An 18,298-nucleotide genomic window follows, 5' to 3' on the forward strand; every position below is an offset into this window, starting at 1 on the left:
GGAGACAATCATCCGGCCCCTGCCTGGGACAGAATACTTGTGCGTTCTTCTTGTTTCATAAGATTATTAAAAACACACATTCGGGGCACCTGGGTGGCTCAGTTGTTAAGTGCCTGCCTTTCGCTCAGGTCGTGGTTTCCAGGGTCCTGGGACTAAGTCTCACGTGGGGCTCCTTGCTCCGCAGGGAGTCTGCTTCTCCCTCTCCCTCTGCCTGCCATTCCCCCTGCTTGTGCTCTCTCAAATAAATGAATAAAATCTTAAAAACAAATACAAGAACAAGACATGCTCGGAAGGTTGAGACTTAATACAATTAATAATGTTTACTGCTCCATTAAGGTCATTCTTAAGTAAACCAAGCATTCCTTCTCTAGAATTACGTGAGAGCACAGAATGCAATGAGGGCTAGTTCAGTGGGGTGCCACTCTCTTCAATCCTGCGGTGGCCCCAGGAAAGCCCCCCTCTCCTCCAACTGCTTTTGCAAGAAAGTAATGTCTAAGTATCATTATCAAAATAATCTTGACCTCCTGGATTTCTGAGAGTATCCTGGGAACCCCAGGAGTCTACAGACTACATTAACAGCACAATCTTTATGTGCCATTATCACACCTAAAAAAATTAACATTGTTTCCTTAGTGGTATTCAAATATCCAGTTGCTGTTCATATTTCCAAATTCTTTTTTTTTTATTTAAGATTTTATGAGAGAGAGCCCACAAGCAGCGGGGAGGGGCAGAGGGAGAGAGAGGCAGACTCCCGCTGAGCAGGGAACCCCCTCCAGAACTCCATCCCAGGACCCTGGGATCATGATCTGAGCGGAAGCCTGATGTTTAACCAACTGAGCCATCCAGGTGCTCTCATATTTCCCAATTCTTTTAAAAAACATCATATATTTCTTTAAGTTTTTATAACTCAAGATCCAAATGACTCCATATCATAGGTTCTCCATCCATATCTTTTCTTTCTTTGCCGTTTATATGTTGAAAACAGAGTGTTGTCTCTCCTGAAGAATTTCCTCATTTGGATTTTCCTGATCATGTTAAATTTTAATTAACAACTTTCTGTTCCTTTATCTGGACTCCGAACCTGAGAAAGTCAATGTTTAGGAAGAATTTTTGGCCACATATTAATAGCAATTCCTTACTCCTTGCCAGGTCTAAAAATGATTCTTTTTCTAAGATATTTAGTGACAGGGGCACCTGGGTGGCTCTGTCGTTAAGCATCTGCCTTCAGCTTAGGTCATGATCTTAGGGTCCTGGCGTTGAATCCCATGTGGGCTCTCTACTCAGCCAGAAGCCTGCTTCTTCCTCTGCCTCTGCTGCTGCTTGTGTTCCCTCTCTCACTGTCTCTCTCTGTCAAATAAATAAATAAAATCTTTTAAAAATAATAATAATAAAAAAAGATAGTGACAGGGTCGGGTTTTTCCACCAGGTGTCTTTATTTTCTACCCCTTGATTCAGCATTCCTGCAATCAAGGTTTATCAGGCACCCGTGAAGACACAGCTGTGAGCCACACCCAAAGCTCCCTCCCCTTGTGAGCTTACATTCCTGTTGGAGGACAAGGCAATAAACAAAAAGCAAAATATACAGCGAGTCAGGTGGCATTCACCACTAAGGAGGACCTATTGGGAGTGCTGTGGTGGGGTGCATTTTGGAACAGAGTGGTTAGGGAAGGCTTTACTGAGCAGGTGAGGTTTGAGCCAAGACTCTGCAATCAGGTATGAGGCTCCGTAATCATAATTCCAAGACTCTATCAGCAGACCCCTAGTGGGAGATGCCCTTGGTTATTCCCAGTGTCTGACAACACCACTCCATCTGGTTTCCATTCCTCCCAGCAAGCCAACCTGCTTCCCCCTTTCACACCTGAGATGATGGAAGGGAAAAATACCTGATCACAGCTTCTCCTTCCTCGTCTGGGGGCTCTGAGAAATGGCCTTCAATCTCTTTTTCGCTCCCTGCAAAATTACAAAGTAGGAAGCTCACAAAAAATTCTCCCAAATCCGAGCAAAGTAAACACCTCATGCTTTTGTTCCTTCATTTTTAAACGTAAATTGAACATAAATGGAACAGCTTGAACCTTGCAAAATCCAGCTATCTTACTGAGCATCTGACAAGTCTATCTTTCTCCCTGGTAAGTGAAGGATTCTCATATGGCCAATGGCTTAGAAAGGTTTTATCCAAGGATTCCCAGGGGATACAGGGACTGTTTCATTTCTCTCTGTCTTTCCAGTACTATGCTTGGGATAGATGAGGAATGAAAAAGATGGGGCGCCTGGGTGGCTCAGTGGGTTAAGCCTCTGCCTTCGGCTCAGGTCGTGATCCCAGGGTCCTGGGATCGAGCCCCATATCGGGCTCTCTGCTCAGCAGAGAGCCTGCTTCCCCATCTCTCTCTCTGCCTGCTTCTCTACCTATTTGTGACCTCTGTCTGTCAAATAAATAAATAAAAATCTTACAAAAAAAAAAAAAAAAAAACAACCAACAATTGAAATAAGCACAGCCTGCAGACGCTCCACTCTCTGTCCTCGGTGTGTTCCCAGCAGCACTGCCAGCCAAGAGAGCAGGGCAGACACACAAACCTTTCCCATATATCAACATTACAGGAGAATTTCCCAACATCACCAGGACCAGCCCTCGGGGCCGATCATCAGCTTCCGTCTGCCTATTAAACAGGCCTAGAGGTAAAAGGTCAGAGTGACAAGCTTTCCCCCATGTCACTTTTATACCATGCAGGGCAAAGTAAGAACTAATGACAGGCAATGTGCTAACTACTTACTGCATTCCAGACCAAGCTGAGAGCTTTAGGTTTTGTTATCCCATTTAATCTTTGCAACAACCAAATTAAGGGTGTCATTCAGTTCTTTCTCAAGTGTAGAAGCTAAATGATGAAACAATCCAGCTTGCCCAAGGTCCCACAGGGAAGAGGTGGCTGTTTGGACACCAACGCACTCACATACACTATCACCCACTCCGCCACTGACCATGCAGAACTCGAGACTGCGAAATGCACAGAGGTGAGCCAGACACACTCCACCTTAGGGATGCCTGCGCTTTCAATGAAGGGACACAACTATACTTGGAGCCTGAGCCTCGGTTGTGAAGCAGGAAACCGTAGAGGCAGGAGAACCAAGACTGCAACTCTGCGCTATTCCAGTATTAAGAAATTATTATCAAAAATAGATGACAGTTTGGCAGCTTCTTAAAAAGTTAAACACGCATATGCCATTGACCCATTGACCCATAGGCCATTGATCCCAACTCCTAACTATTTGTCCTGGAAAAGTGAAAAGTTCCATTCGCAGGAAAATCTATCTGTGAATGTTTACAGCAGCTCTATTCACAATCATCAAAAACTGCTGACAGCCCAGTCAATGTTCTTCAATGGGGCAACAGATGATCAACGTAGTATGTCCATACAGTGGATTACCACTCGCCAACTAAAAGTATATGATCTATCGATTCTTAAAGTACCTTGGATGAATCTTGAAGGTGATATCCTGAATGGAAGAAACCAACCCAAATAGTACATACTGAATCATTCCATTTAAATGACCTTCTCAAAACGACAAAACTACAGTGATGGGATTGCCTGGGTGGCTCAGTGGGTTAAGCCTCTGCCTTCAGCTCAGGTCATGATCTCAGGGTCCTGGGATCGAGCCCCTCATTGGGCTCTCTGCTCAGTGGGGAGCCTGCTTCCCCCTCTCTCTCTGCCTGCTGCTCTGCCTACTTGTGATCTCTCTCTGTCAAATAAATAAATAAAATCTTCAAGAAAAACCCCCAAAAACCTACAATGATGGAGAACATTATCAGTGGCTGCTAGAAGTTGGGGTTTGGAGGGTGTGGCTATACAGGGATCGCATGAGGTAATTCTTGTTTCTTCTGACAACTCTCTTTTTGACAAATTTGGACTCCACATTCAAAATAATAAAATTGTTAAGCTGTGTTTTCCACCTAAACTGTGGCTGGGTTTCCCTGATGGCTACAGAGAAAACTGTAACTTGCTCCCTCAACTTACAAAAGAAGGGAAACTAGAAATCATGAGGTCGGCGTGGCATTCTCCAGATTTTTAATTAGATCAACACTTTGTGAATGCCTTCCTATTATTAAGTCTACCAATGTGAAAAACTAGCAAAGGAAAAAGTTCAACCTCCCTAAGTTAATTACATACAGGTAAGATAATAGTACTATTGAGTATATTTCGGCAATTGGTTACTTTTCATGTTTATTTATAGACTATCACAAGAACTGTTAAAAAAAAATCAATCCTTTAAAAAAAAAAAGATTTGTGGGGTGCCTGGGTGGCTCAGTGGGGTAAGCCTCTGCCTTCAACTCAGGTCATGATCTCAGGATCCTGGGATCGAGCCCCACATCAGGCTCTCTGCTCAGTGGGGAACCTGCTTCCCCCTCTCTTTCTGCCTGCCTCTCTGCCTACTTGTGATCTCTTTCTCTCTGTCAAATAAATAAACAAAATCTTAAAAAAAAAAAAAAAAAGAATGACAGGAGCAGGAACTTATGATGCTTGAAATGCAGCCACGACCAAGATCATCCAATTTTGTAGTCCTGTCCACCTGAGGGTACCAGGTGCTGCCTGTGCAGGCTGCCTCTTGCCTCCGGGGGTGGCTACCAGCACCACCCAACATTTTATTGTCACCAGAGGGGAACAAGAGGTACCCATGCCAGAGGAGGGAGCTGCCCCCTTAGCTTGTTTCTCCTGCTGGCCAGCTCTTGGCTCTACAAAAAAGTCATCCTCAGGGATGCCTGTGTGGCTCAGTTACTAAAAATCTGCCTTCGGCTCAGATCATGGTCCCAGGGTCCTGGGATTGAGCCCCCCTGCTCAGCAGGAAGCCTGCTTCTCCCACTCCCTATGCTTGTGTTCCCACTCTCACTGTGTCTCTCTCTGTCAAATAGATAAATAAAATCTTAAAAAAAAAAGTAATCATCATTCTGTGTTATACGCAACTGATGAATTTTTGAACTCTGCATGGGAAACTAATGATGTACCAGATGTTGGCTGATCGAATTTAAATTAAAAAAACAAAAACTAAAAAAACAAAAACAAAAACAGAAACAAAAAACCCAAAACCAGAATGAAGAATAGTTTGTAAAGTGAAAAAACAAAATCATAGTCATTTTGAATAAGTTTCAGTACTGGATGCATTATTTTTGTAGAGGATTTAGAAATAATTTCATATGGGTCAGAAAGACATAGGGAGGGGTGCCTGGGTGGTTCAGTTGGTTTAAGTTTGTGCCTTTGGCTCTGGTCATGATCTCAGGGTCCTGGGATGAGGCTCCACAATGGGGGGGGGGGGGTCCCTGCTCAGCGGGGAGCCTGCTTCTTCCTCTCCCTCCACCATTCATGCTCCTATTCTCTCACTACTCCCTCTCTCAAATAAATAAATCTTAAAAAAAAAAAAAAAGACATGGGTATTAGTATTATTGGGCCAAGTATTATTACAAAATTAACCAGTCGAATCAAAGAGTCCCATTTTTCATGAGTGGATCCAGAAACAGAACGGATTGTGGGGTCTCTTTGGTCCAAATACTTCTTTACAAATGGAAAAACTAAAGCTCGGACTTCCTGGCCTCCAGAACTATGAGAAACACATGTTGTTAATGGTTTCAGCAGTTCTAGTGGCTTAAGGGATAGGCCCTTCTTGGCTGTGACTGTTTCTCTGACTTTCCTTGTTTTTGATGATGTTGACAGTTTTAAGTTCTAGTTAGTTTTGAGTTCTAGTCAGAACTTTTGTAGGATGTTTGGCATTTGTTTGGTGTTTTTCCTCCTGATTAGACAGGAGTTATGGGTTCTGGGGAGGAAAGATAAAGGACCATTTTCATCATATCATGTCACGGGCACTGTATCAATGTCCTAGGGCTGTCATAACCAAGTACCACAAACTGGCTTAAAGCAACATAAATTTGTTCTTTCCTGGTTCTGGAGCCTGGAGGTCTGAAATGAAGTTGGCAAGGCCACCACATCTGAAAACCACAGAAAAATCCTTCTTTGCTTCTCTGTAGCTTCCAGTGGTTTCCCTAGCTTCCTTGGCTCCTGCTGTAGCATGTCGGTCCCTGCCTCCTTTGTCACACGATATTCTCAGCTCTTGTCCCTATGTCTCTTCTCCTCTTCTTACAAAGAGACAAGTCATATTGAATTAAAGGCCAACCCTACTCCAGAACCACCCCATCTTTTATTTTATTTTATTTATTTATTTGACAGATCACAAGTATGCAGAGAGGCAAGCAGAGAGAGAGACAGGAAAGCGAGTTCTCTACTGAGCAGAGAGCTGATGCGGGGCTCGATCCCAGGACCCCGAGATCATGACTGGAGCCAAAGGCAGAGGCTTAACTCACTGAGCCACCCAGGCGCCCCAGAATCACCCCATCTTAACTAATTACATCTGCAATGACCCAATTTCCAAAGAGAGTCAAATTCTGAGGTCTTGGGAAGGACATGAATTTTGGGAGGATACACTTGAACCCATGCTATCAACATGATTTATGACTGTTGGTGTTGACCTTGGCCACATAGTGTTTATTAGAGCTCCCCACTGCAAAGTGACTCTTTTCTTTTCCCCTCTCCATACTTTATTCTTGGCAAGGAAGTCACTATGAACAGTCCACATTTTTGGAGTGGGAAGTTATGCTCTCTATCTCTAGGATTGAGTACCTACATAACTTATTTGGAATTCTTCTGCATGGGGAGCTTGTCTCTTCTCCCCATTTATTAATTTATTCAATCAATCCAGCATATATGTATGGTTGTATCAGAACTGTTAATTCGTACCTCTGTGGTACTGACTAGGTACATGGGCAGTTCCTTTTGCCTTTAGTCTTATACACTCCATTCCCAAAGTTTCTTGGGTCAGCACTACTTTCCCATACCCCCTTCAGTGAGTTTGCTTCATACATTTAGAAAGCTATAGTTAGATCCTCTTGTCACAGCCTGCATTCTTTGCTGGGATCTTCCAACCCCCTAAATGATTTTTTTTTTTTTTTAATTCGTTTGCAGTAAGGTTCACTCTTGGTGTTGTAAAGTTCTGTAGGTTTTGAACATTGCGTAAGGTCATGTACCCACCATTACCAAGTCATACAGAATAGTTCTACCACCCTAAAAATCCCCTGTAGTTCATGTATTCCTCCCTTGCAACTCTAGTCCCTGGAAACCACTGGTCTTTTTACTGCCTGCCTAGTTTTATCTTTTCCAGAATGTCACATGGTTGGAATTACATAGCATGTGGCTTTTTTCAGACTGATTTCTTTTACTTGGCACGATGCATTTAAGATTCCTCCATGTCTTTTTGTGACTTTTAGGAGCTAAGTATTCTCTTGTTTTAATGCACTATGGTCGGCTTACCCATTCACCTTTGGATGGACATCTTGGAGATTTGGAGTTTATGGAGATTTTGAATAAAGCTGCTGTAAACATTCACGTGCAGACTTCTGTGGAGACATGTTTTAACTCAATTGGATAAGTACTTAGGAACATGATCGCTAGATCATATGGTAAGACTATGGCATTTCTTTGTAAGAAGCTGTCAAACTATCTTCCAAAGTGACTGTACCATTTTGCATTCCCACCAGCAGTGAATGAGACTTCCTGTTGCTCTGTGTCCTTGTCAGCATTTGATGTCAGTTTTTTTTTTTTTTTAAATTTTCATCATTCTAATGGGTGCATAGTGATGTCTTGTTTTAACTTGTAATTTCTGTGATGACAGGTGATGTTGAGCATCTTTTCATATGCTTATTTTCCACCTGTATGTTTTCTTTGGTGAAGTGCTCAGATCTTTTGCACACGTTTTTTGTTTTCTTATTGTTCAGTTTAGAAGCACATCTAACAAGCAAATCTCAAGTTTAAAATACTATTCTCCACTAAAAGGAGCCAGAAGTCCTTGGAAAAGTGGTTGGTTTCTGGTGTGAGAAGGGGTTAGACAAGATGAGCCCGGAGCATCTTATAGTACTAGAAAGTAAGGCAGTGCTTAAAAATAGCTGTGGGTGTCTAAAGGGCAGAGAAATCCATATGACAGAGGTCTCCAGTGGCCAAAGCCAGAACTGACTGAGCAACAAAATAATAACAGTATTAGATTATAAACTGTGGAATAAAATAAGTATTCATCAGTCCATATTGGTAATATATAAATAATTGAGTAGGCAAATAAATAAATGAGGCAGAAGGATGGCTCTTCCTTAGAGAATAATTCTAATCAACTAATACTGAGGGAATAAGAGAAGTAGAAAATCACCATCAGAACACACAATACCACAATAACAATGACTGCAGGCAAGATCCACCAGTAGAAGCTAAGACTGGTGGATGAAAGTGAGATGAAACAGGATATGGTACAGTCTTCAAGTATCTACCCCAAATGTTTGCTAACTAAAAAGAGAAAAATGTTATTTCGCAGTGCAGAAACCCCACAGACATGACCTAAACCAAGTGTTCAAAGTAAACGTCACTGCTAATAAGACATACTGACATCTGAAACTGCCGATATGATATATTGAGAAGGGCATCACCCTTCTGTGGCATCCTTTCCAGAAACACATGACCTCAATATACTCATGAGAAAACAACACACAATCCAAACTGAAGAACATTCAATAAAGTAACTGACAAGTACCCCTCAAGATGTCAAGGTCAGAAAGACAAGAAAAGACTAAGGAATTGCAACAGATTGTAGGAGACAAAGGAGACAAGACAACTAATGGCAGAATGAGATGATGGATTAGATCCTGGACCAAACAACTCCTCTCCCCACCCCCCAAAAAGAGGACTTTATTGGAAGAGCTGGTGAAATCAAATATGCACCAATTCTCTAACTATATTGATGAATATTTTACTTGTTCTTAGTTTTGACAGCTGTCCTATGGTTATATATAATGTAAACACTAGTGAAAACCAAGTTAAGGATATATAGGAACTCCCTGTACTAATTTTGCAATTTTTCTCAAAGTCTAAAATTATTTCAGAATAAAAAGTTGAAGGTCATTTTGATACTCCCCTTTTATCTGTTAGTTATATGAAAATCTCTTCCTTTTCTGGCACTGCAGTGGAGTGGATGTATCTCCAAGCTGCTGTCTTAGTTGTACCTCCCAAAGGCCATTCCACCACTGTTCTAAAAGGTCAACAAAAAATAAGTGGGTTTTTTGGCTTTAGGCGATGTTATGTGGTATACTGTGGTGGTGGATCAAATATTCTGTGAACCTCCAGACAGTAGGGTTGGCTGAGTCCCTGGAGGCAGGAGAGGCAATTCCAGACGCATAACATGTGTTGTGTTGATCTCAGCCCACATAAATTGCTCCCCTTTCAGAGTGGAAGCAGTCCATTGTAACTGACTTGTGACCAAATGACTGGTTGGTCTCCTTGAGGAATGGTACTATGTGGGGGGATTCAATGCGGCAGTAGGTGAATGCCCAGCAGTGGCAATAGCCAGATCAGCCTTAGTGAGTGGTTTCCACGCTGGCAGATCCATTATTAGCCTCCATGCTACCATTGTGCCAGCACTGGAGTGGTCTTTGACACTGATATCATTGGCCAATGATAACTGGCAGAATCAATCATATTATCTGCTCCGTTTGGTCTCTTCCGTGTCAGATACTGGCTGGTGGGCGTTAACGTGTGATACCTGTGCTACAGAGATCCCACTTTGTGCTTACTCCTAGAGCTCCATCTACATGCCTCTTCTCCAAACCTCTTGGACCCTGATTTTCCAATCTTTCTCCTTCATAGGACCTTGACTACATAGTCAAGCCATTCGCCATTGCCCAGGAGCCTATACTTATTCTTCTATGGGGCCATTTTTCTTTTTACAAAAGGGGATGAATAGGTGCGTGACCTGGAGCTCTGCCAACTGGAGGGACTTCCTTTACCCCTAAGTGGAGCCCTAGTGTAGCAACAGTCTGTTGGCTCACACCCTCATACTGAGCCTACCCATTCATGAACCGAGCTTGAACTTTTCCTTCTTCTATCAGCGGGTCATCAAAGTTCCCCTTATGGCCATAAAGGTGTGAGCTGAAGGAAAGGTGCTGGCCAGGTGATGGTGGGTGACCTGGGGATCCAAGCCGTCTACCTGTGCAGCTTAGTTTGCCTTCTGGCCCTGGTTGTGCCCAATTTTACCTATTACTCTTTTGTCTAATGATGGGTTGTTTTGGACCCACCTGCCTTTATGATTTGGTGAGTCTGATAGAATACAGCCCATGGGGATGCCTGGGTGGCTGAGTCAGTTAAGCTTCTGCCTTCAGCAGAGGTCACAATCCCAGGGTCCTGGGACTGAGTCCCGCATTGGGCTCCCTCCCTTGCCTGCTGTCCTCTCTCTCTGTCTCTCTCTCTGACAAATGAATGGATGGAATCTTAAAAACAAACAAACAAACAAACAAACCAAAAACAAACACAGCCCATGATGCCCAGCTCCGGCCAGGTAGCCACTTGATGTGCTCACGCTCACCAGCATAACCAGGACCTGGTAACAGGCCAGGGGGCACTTTTTTGAATGGTGTATATAGTCTCTGTTGCAAATGTCATGACCCTGCTTCCAAACCTTAGGGATCTGCATTGCAGGTCTTCTTTTAGGGTTTGCCACAATCTCTCCCTGGCATCTCTCCTCAAACAACAGATACCTCCAGTACCATTAGCTACCTGTGGCTAATGGAAGCACAGGTACCGAATATTTCCAAAATTTAAGAGGAAGTTGTACTGCACAGCGCCACACCTTGATCTAACAATTTACAAGAAATACAGGGACCGGGGCACCTGGGTGGCTCAGTGGGTTAAGCCGCTGCCTTCAGCTCAGGTCATGATCTCAGGGTCCTGGGATCGAGCCCCGCATCGGGCTCTCTGCTCAGCAGGGAGCCTGCTTCCCTCTCTCTCTCTCTCTCTCTGCCTACTTGTGATCTCTGTCTGTCAAATAAATAAATAAAATCTTAAAAAAAAAAAAAAAAAAAAAAGAAATACAGGGACCAGAGGAAGATATCAAACAATACCACATGGATGCAACCATCCACAAATATAAGGTAGAAAATTCTGCACAACAAGAGACCCAGTTTCTTTAACAAATAAATGGCACGGAAAAAAAGGTATGGGGGGAGGGAAATTGCTAGAGAAGAAAACAGATTTATGAGACATGTTAACCAACTGCGTTTTGTGGACTTTCACAGGATCTTGATTTGAACTAGCCAACGGTAAGAGACGTTTTTTGAAACAAGCCAGTTAAGCAACACACCGGGAGTGGCAATGTGAATTCATTCAAATGTGGCTGGGGAGAAGGACCCAAGTAGGAGTTTGTATTCGAGATTCAATTGAGAAGAAAAACAAAGCTCTGAATAGCTTTATCTTAGTAATGTTAGCAACATGCGTCTCCAAATTTGCTGTGGAAGGAAAAGGGAGCTTGAAAGGGCTTCAGGAGTGGCAGCCACATCACTGCAGGATGGTTCTGAAATCCACCCAGCAGAACAGTGGAGATGAAAGGACACCCTCCTTTCCCTTCACTTAGCTGGTGAACTAGAGGAGTGCCTACTTAGATCTCCCCTCTTCCAGGGAGACTTCCGGGCTTGCCTCACTGCCCTACTCGCTCCCCACCTCCGCCTCCGTGCACTTCCCTCCTCAGAGTCCTGAGACTTGCAGGGTAAGAGAGACAAAGGGTGCGTGCCAAGGCCCTGAGCTGGCTGGAGCTCAGGGGATACAGGAACCCAAAGGGAAACTGGAACTCAGATGCCAAAGAGGAGACTGGAAAAAAGTGGGTAGATGTCAAGTAGAGCAGGGACCATAGGGACCTTTAAGTCCATGGCAAGGATGCTGCCTTTATTTTAAAGACCAAGGGAAGCCACCACAGAGCCTTAAGCCAGAGAGGGGCCGCTAGCCTGTTTCCCTTTGTTTTAGGTAACCCTCACCTCTTTGGGAGTAATGACACACCAAGGGCTGGCAGGGCCACCTTAAGGCCGTGCCACCTTAAGCGGCCACCCCTCCTCCCCCCAGCACAGCCATTGGGCTGGGGCAGCAACCTGGCCACCTTGCACACGCCCCTTGGGCTGCTGCCCCACAATGGCCAGTTTGCTCCGGGCTGCTGCGAACCCCTGGGGGCTGTTCCCCTGGAGGGGCTACTGCTCCAGGGGGACGAAGGTAGGTGGGGGACGGGGAAGCCCGCTGGAGGGTGAGGGGCCAGATGCCAAGCTTCCACCAGGCTCTGTGTGCTGCACCAGCACCCTATGACCTTGAGCGGAGGATCACTGGGCTCGCTGTGCCAAGCGTGGGTGTTGAGTGAGATGGGCTGAGGTCCCCACAGCTGCCACAAATGAGGCTGGTGGGTGTAAAATCGAAAGTATATGGGCTCCAGAACACTCTCTTTGGGGCTCCCATTTTGAAACAATGCCTAGGGGGTAAGGACGGTTGGGGGGAGGCACCTCAGTGACTTCGGGATGGGGCTTTCCCTTCCCATTCTTCTTTTATCCCTCTCAGTTTCCTAGCGTGCCTGGGGCAGTGGTGGAGGAAGAGCAGAGATAAGTAAATCTTCCAAGCCACTAGGGCAGAACTGGCTACGTTATGGAACCCTGTAGGGTTCCTTTCTGTAGAGTGAAACTGGCTCGATTTTGACCCCGGTGCTGTTTTTTCCCAACTGAAACACTGACCTTGATGGTTCTGTTTAGAAAGGGGCCTTCTTGTAGAGTGGGTTTACTTCCTGTGGGTCCACCGGCCAGGCCTAGATGTGCTGGTCCTCCAATTGGTGTCAGTGGGGTGCTGGCAGCCCCTCCTCCACTCCTGGACCTGGCCCAGGGGGACGGGGGTGGGGGGCTCTGAGCGACTCTGGCGGTGTGTTTCTTCTTTGCAGGGCGAGCTCAGCAAAGACTTTGTGGAGGCTCTGAAGGCAGTTGTGGGGAGCCCTCATGTGTCCACTACTGCTGCTGACCGAGAGCAGCACGGGCACGATGAGTCCATGCACAGGTGTGGGGGCCCCTCCCCCATCAGAGTCCTGGGCTGTCTTCTCCCCCAACCCTATCGTGTTTTGGGGGGAGGGCTGCATTCTCTGCCTCTCCTCCCCACCATCCCTCTCCCACCCGTGATACCTTGGGGCTCCTCCGACATGAGCAGCACCGAGGGTACACCGTGCCCGCAGAAACTGCTGATGGTCTGGTTCCAGGTGCCGACCTCCAGGCGCTGTGGTGTGGCCCCAGAATGTGGAACAGGTCAGCCAGCTGGCCGCCCTGTGCTACAGCCAAGGAGTGCCCATCGTCCCATTTGGCACTGGCACGGGGCTTGAGGGTGGAGTCTGTGCCATGCAGGTAGCCCCCCCACCCCCACCGTGGCTGCCTCCTCCCCACCCTAACCTGCCCTCCGGGGCTCCTGACCTCTGGGCAGCTCAGCCTGGAGAGGAGGTCCTATGGGAGGTGGCCTGGCCCCGGGAGGACGCAGGTCCGTCAGCTCCTTGGCATCCCTTCCCACCAGGGCGGCGTCTGCATCAACCTGACACGCATGGACCAAATCCTGAGGGTAAACCCACAGGACTTCTCTGTGGTGGTGGAGCCCGGCGTCACCCGCAAAACGCTCAACACCTACCTGCGGGACAGTGGCCTCTGGTTTCCTGTGGGTAGGCTGGAGCTCGAGGCCCTTCCCCGGTGCCCTGAGGGCTCCCAGGGGGGCAGGGCTGTTTCCGGGCGCAAGGGGAGCCCTCGGTCCCCAGGTACGTATGTACCCCAGGCCGCCTTCTGCCTGTACTCTGCCCTGCAGACCCGGGCGCGGACGCCTCCCTCGGGGGCATGGTGGCCACCGCGGCCTCCGGCACCAATGCTGTGCGGTATGGCACGATGCGGGACAACGTGCTGAACCTGGAGGTGGTGCTGCCCGGGGGCCGGCTGCTTCACACCGCGGGCCTGGGCCGGCACTTCCGGTGAGCCCCTCCCCCTCCAGGAAATGGGATTGGGCGGCCAGGCCCCTGAGGGCTCTGAGCCTCCAGTCGCGCACACCCGCACACCCGCCAACGTTCTTCACCTGTCTTGATGGCAGGCTGGGCCGACTCCCCTCCTGGCAGGGGCCTGGGGGACGGTGCTGGGCCTCCAGCTCAGGCTTGTGGCCAGAAAGCCACCACCTCCTGGCCGAGCACTCACCTGCCTTATATGTCCCCTGGGTCCAGGAAGAGTGCAGCAGGCTACAACCTCACAGGGCTCTTCGTGGGCTCTGAGGGGACACTGGGACTCATCACGGCTGCCACCCTGCGCCTGCACCCCGCCCCTGAGGCCACGGTGGCCGCCACCTGCGCATTTCCCAGTGTCCAGGCTGCTGTGGATGCCACCGTTCACATCCTCCAGGCTGCAGTGCCCGTGGCCCGCATTGGTGAGCTGGGGGCTGGGCCGTCTAGGTGGGCTTCCTGGAAGAGGCCTGGGCCTCACCTCACCTGCCCTCTCCTTGGCCCCAGAGTTTCTGGATGAAGTCATGATGGACGCCTGCAACAGGCACAGCCAGCTGAACTCCTTCGTGGCACCCACACTCTTCCTTGAGTTCCACGGGTCTGAGCGGGCACTGGCCGAGCAGATAGAGCGGGCAGGTGTGCTGGGCTCCTATGGGGTGGCGGGCTCAGGCTGGCCCCCGAGTGAGGCCCTGTGTGAACCTCCCCCCGCCCTTGCAGAGGAGATCACCCAGCACAACGGAGCCTCCCACTTCTCCTGGGCCAAGGGGGCCCAGGAGCGCAGCCGGCTCTGGGCGGCGCGGCACAACGCCTGGTACGCCGCTCTGGCCCTGCGGCCAGGCTGCAAGGTGAGTTGGGCTGGGGTGCAGGTAGCAGCCACTGCCCACCATCCTGCTGTCCCAAGCAGGAGGCTGAGACCCACTGTGGGCAGCCTGGCCCCTACCCAGCTGCTTCTCAGACACTGTCTAGCGGAGAAGTAGTTGTCTGCCAAAGCCTCAGGAGGGAGCCCCGGCCTGGGCACAGGGACAGTGCAGGTGCTCTTAGAGTCCGTGCACGCGGAGGGCAGGCTGGCTGGAGAGAGGATGAAGCAGAAGGGGTCGGCCAAATGGAAGAGGAGACTGGGCTCCAGGCAGCATGTGTGAAGGCGTGGCTGCCTGGGCCCCTCCATGTATGCCCTGCATGTGGCCCGGCAGGGAGCAAGGTGAGAGCTGGCAAAGCCTCTGTGGGCAAGGCAGGGCACTCACTCTGGCCATGTGTGTGGTCGCCCGGGGCAAATAGGCCTAGAGAAAAGCAGCTAGTTTTGTGGGGGGGGGGGGGGTGAGGTCAAGGCTCCTTTGACCTGTTCTTAACCTTGGCCACAAGGACCTCTTACCTCCAGGCAGGCAGGAGGTGAGGGGGGACAACCTCACAAACCTGCCCCCACCCAGGGCTATTCCACCGACGTGTGTGTGCCCATCTCCCGGCTGCCGGAGATCCTGGTGCAGACCAAGGAGGACCTGAAGGCGTCAGGACTCACAGGTCCGCATGCCCACTGCTGGAGCACCATGTGGGAGGGAAGGGGGAGGCCTGGACTGGGGCAGCAGCTCTATCCTCTGGGCCCGCAGGATGCATTGTTGGACATGTGGGCGATGGCAATTTCCATTGTATTCTGCTGGTGGACCCAGAGGACACCGAGGAGCTCCGCAGGGTCAGGGACTTTGGAAAACAGCTGGGCAGGTAAGAGAAAACCCCTTGGCTGGCGGGGGGGCGGGGGGTGGGGGGAAGGAGCACCCTGCTGAGGATCTCTTCGCTGCCTCCCAGGCGGGCACTGGCACTCCACGGGACGTGTACTGGGGAACATGGCATTGGTCTGGGCAAGCGGCAGCTGCTACAGGAGGAGGTGGGCGTCGTGGGCATGGAGATCATGCGGCAGCTGAAGGCCATGCTGGATCCCCGAGGCCTCATGAACCCAGGCAAGGTGCTGTGAGGGTCTCCAAGTACTTGGCCTACAAGCCCCCAGACAGTGGAACCTCCTGTTCTGGAACCTTCCTTCTTGTCACAAAACAGTTCTGTCTTGGCCCAGATCTGCAGGTATCCTTGCTTGCCTTCCCCTTGGTCCAGCCCTCCCTGCTGCTGAGGGCTGGGGGCAAGGCCTCAGGGACTTAGCTCCCTCAGCCCTACTCTACCTGTCTGGTGTGGGGACAGGAATAGGCCTTTCCTGGTGTAGGTGTCCTTGGGCCCCTGAAATAAACCAGAACCCCATTTGCAGCAGTTTGGAGATAAGCAGACAGTACCTGTGAATGGCCTCCTGTGCCTGTCCTCACCACCTCCGTCGGGTTCTCTAACCTTTGTCCTTGTCCCTCGTCCCTCCTCCCCTGTCTGTCCTCTGACTTATCGCAGCCTGGGAGGGAGGGAATGGTGCTTAGGCTACAGAAAGTCACTTTCAGGGACGAAAGTCCCTGTCACAACTGCTGCTCATGAGAACAGAGAGCCTGAGGATTTGCCCATGGCTGACGCCCCTCACAACTGGCCTGGACTGGGCCCGAGAACATTCTGAACATGTTCTTCAAATGGCTGCTGCCAATCAATGGAAAAGGAAGTGAAATTTTTGTCCTCGTATTATACTTCTCCATGGTGTGATGTATTTTACTACTAGCTTTTCCCCCATTGAAGTCAGGATCTGCCCTCGCTCCCCTGGGCCTGCCCATGCCTTAGGATCCCTGACCAGACCACTTGGCCCTCAAACTTATCAGTTGTTCCCAAGCCCACAAGAGGGCGCCCAACACCACAGCATCTGCGCTGGGCAGTGGCACCCAGGACTCCCCTCTGTCCAGGGCCTGTAACTCTGCCTTGGGTCCCCTCCCTACTTCCCCAAGGTTGAGATGGGGTTGGCTTGGTGTCCTGGAAGTCGGTCTCTAAACTCCGGCCCAGGAGCCTATCCTGCGGGCCCATTTCCTTTGGTCCCTAAGCAAAGGTGCTAGCTCAGCAAAGCGGGAAGGCCAGCGGGACCCTCCCATCTCACCTCACTCCCAGGAACCTGTTGAACTCCTTCCCTGCCTCCACCTCTTGGGTCCCTCCCTGCCTCTCCCATCAGCTGTCCAGGCCCTGAACAGAGGCACCCTTCTGGGACTTCTCAGCCCAACTTGGTCCTTGGAAGCCACTCGAACACTGGGGACTGAGCCCAGTTTGCTCCTCTGGGACGTCTCCACCCCCAGGCTACAAGCAGTAGCTCAGTCAAGGGGTGATGTGGGGGCAAGCCTCACCGGCTCTCCCCAAGCGACCAGCTCCAGGCACCATCTAAGCAGCGCACAGCTCACTGGCCCCACCCCCATCCCAACTTGGCTGCCTCGCCCCCAGCTCAGGGGGAAGGTCTGCAATGGAGGTGTCTCCCCTTACTGGGCACGGCTCTTCTTAGATGAGCTGGAAGAACAAGCTCACTGTTTGCTGAAATACCAGCCCCTGAAGATTCAACTGACTATTTCTGCCTAATTTGCTTTGTGTGTGTACTTTCTGGGGAACCATCTGGAATTGAGTTACACATTTCCTGACACCATTTACCTATAGAATTTAACATCTACCGCCTAAGCATAAGGACCTTCTCCTAGGAAACTCAACACTGTTAAACGGCTGCTAGCTGAACGGTCTTAGTGAGCTGCTTCTGCCCAGGAAGCTCCCCAAGGTGTGCAAGGCCCTTAGCCACCTCCCAGTTCCAGCTGGTTTCCTCCCCTCCTGGAAGGACAGAGCTTGGGAGAGCTGCCTGGATGGAGCATGAATGACAGCGCAGCTCTCCCTGGGAAGCCTGGACCAGCCCGGTCCACCCTGCCCTCGGAGCCGGCAATCTGGGTAGATTCTGAGAACACTGCAGCCGGCAGAGGGCCGCCGTGTGCTGGGTGGGAGTGCAAGGCGCTGGGGGTGGGGACAGGGACTGACCCCAAGAGCCTGGAATAGAGCCCAGTGTGGGCTGCAGCCTGCCCTACCGGGTCACGACCACTTGGCTTACCCAGGGACCTGCTAAGGCCCCCGGGCCAAAGCCACCAAGGTGGTCACAGAGGCCTCTGCCTGCAGGCCCAGGGGTCAGGCAAGGAGATCTCCAGGGCCAGCTTTGCTAGAGGAATTAAATTTAGAACAGGGAGACACAGTTGCCAGGCAGAAGCAGGAGGTGCTGTGAATAGAACAGTGCTCTTTGCGGGGACGGATCTACGAGGGAACCTGCTCTGCATGTGCCAGAGGCTTCCGGGAGGATTGTTTGCCCCTCCTGGTGACCTGAGTTGTGCGGCTCTGTCCCCACTCAGATGCGATCCAACCTGGGGTTCAGGTTCAGAAGGGCCACGTTGTCCCCCCAAGATCATTCTGCCCAACAGAGGAGCCCACCTACAGACAGTTTAGAGCTCATGCTCTTGCTACCCTGGAAAGGGTTGGACCCGGGGGGCAGGGAGGATTG

The 18,298-nt window shown here is 49.8% G+C and overlaps 2 protein-coding genes across 4 annotated transcripts in view; one reads left to right on the forward strand and one right to left on the reverse strand.

Annotated features, from left to right (window-relative positions):
• Positions 1 to 13,132, reverse strand: part of ZFP1 (ZFP1 zinc finger protein) — a 42,343-nt gene extending 29,211 nt beyond the window's left edge. For 2 of the 3 annotated variants that reach the window (XM_059153342.1, XM_059153340.1), the window contains exons 1-3: positions 13,043 to 13,132; positions 12,608 to 12,743; positions 1,884 to 1,950 (exon numbers count right to left, since the gene is read on the reverse strand). The gene's annotated coding sequence lies outside the window, so the exon portion shown is untranslated. The remainder of the gene's footprint in view (positions 1 to 1,883; positions 1,951 to 12,607; positions 12,744 to 13,042) is intronic. The other variant, XM_059153338.1, reaches the window with a different exon arrangement.
• LDHD (lactate dehydrogenase D) lies at positions 11,960 to 16,476 on the forward strand. The gene is made up of 11 exons (XM_059153336.1): positions 11,960 to 12,101; positions 12,808 to 12,920; positions 13,117 to 13,258; positions 13,422 to 13,563; positions 13,704 to 13,863; positions 14,107 to 14,306; positions 14,389 to 14,517; positions 14,599 to 14,726; positions 15,306 to 15,396; positions 15,483 to 15,594; positions 15,679 to 16,476. The coding sequence occupies exons 1-11, from the start codon at positions 12,024 to 12,026 to the stop codon at positions 15,842 to 15,844; spliced, it is 1,461 nt and encodes a 486-aa protein (XP_059009319.1). The 5' UTR covers positions 11,960 to 12,023; the 3' UTR covers positions 15,845 to 16,476.
• The last annotated feature ends 1,822 nt before the right edge of the window (positions 16,477 to 18,298 follow it).

Source organism: Mustela lutreola, chromosome 16 (genome assembly GCF_030435805.1).
Source record: "Mustela lutreola isolate mMusLut2 chromosome 16, mMusLut2.pri, whole genome shotgun sequence".
NCBI classification, from domain to species: domain Eukaryota; kingdom Metazoa; phylum Chordata; class Mammalia; order Carnivora; family Mustelidae; genus Mustela; species Mustela lutreola.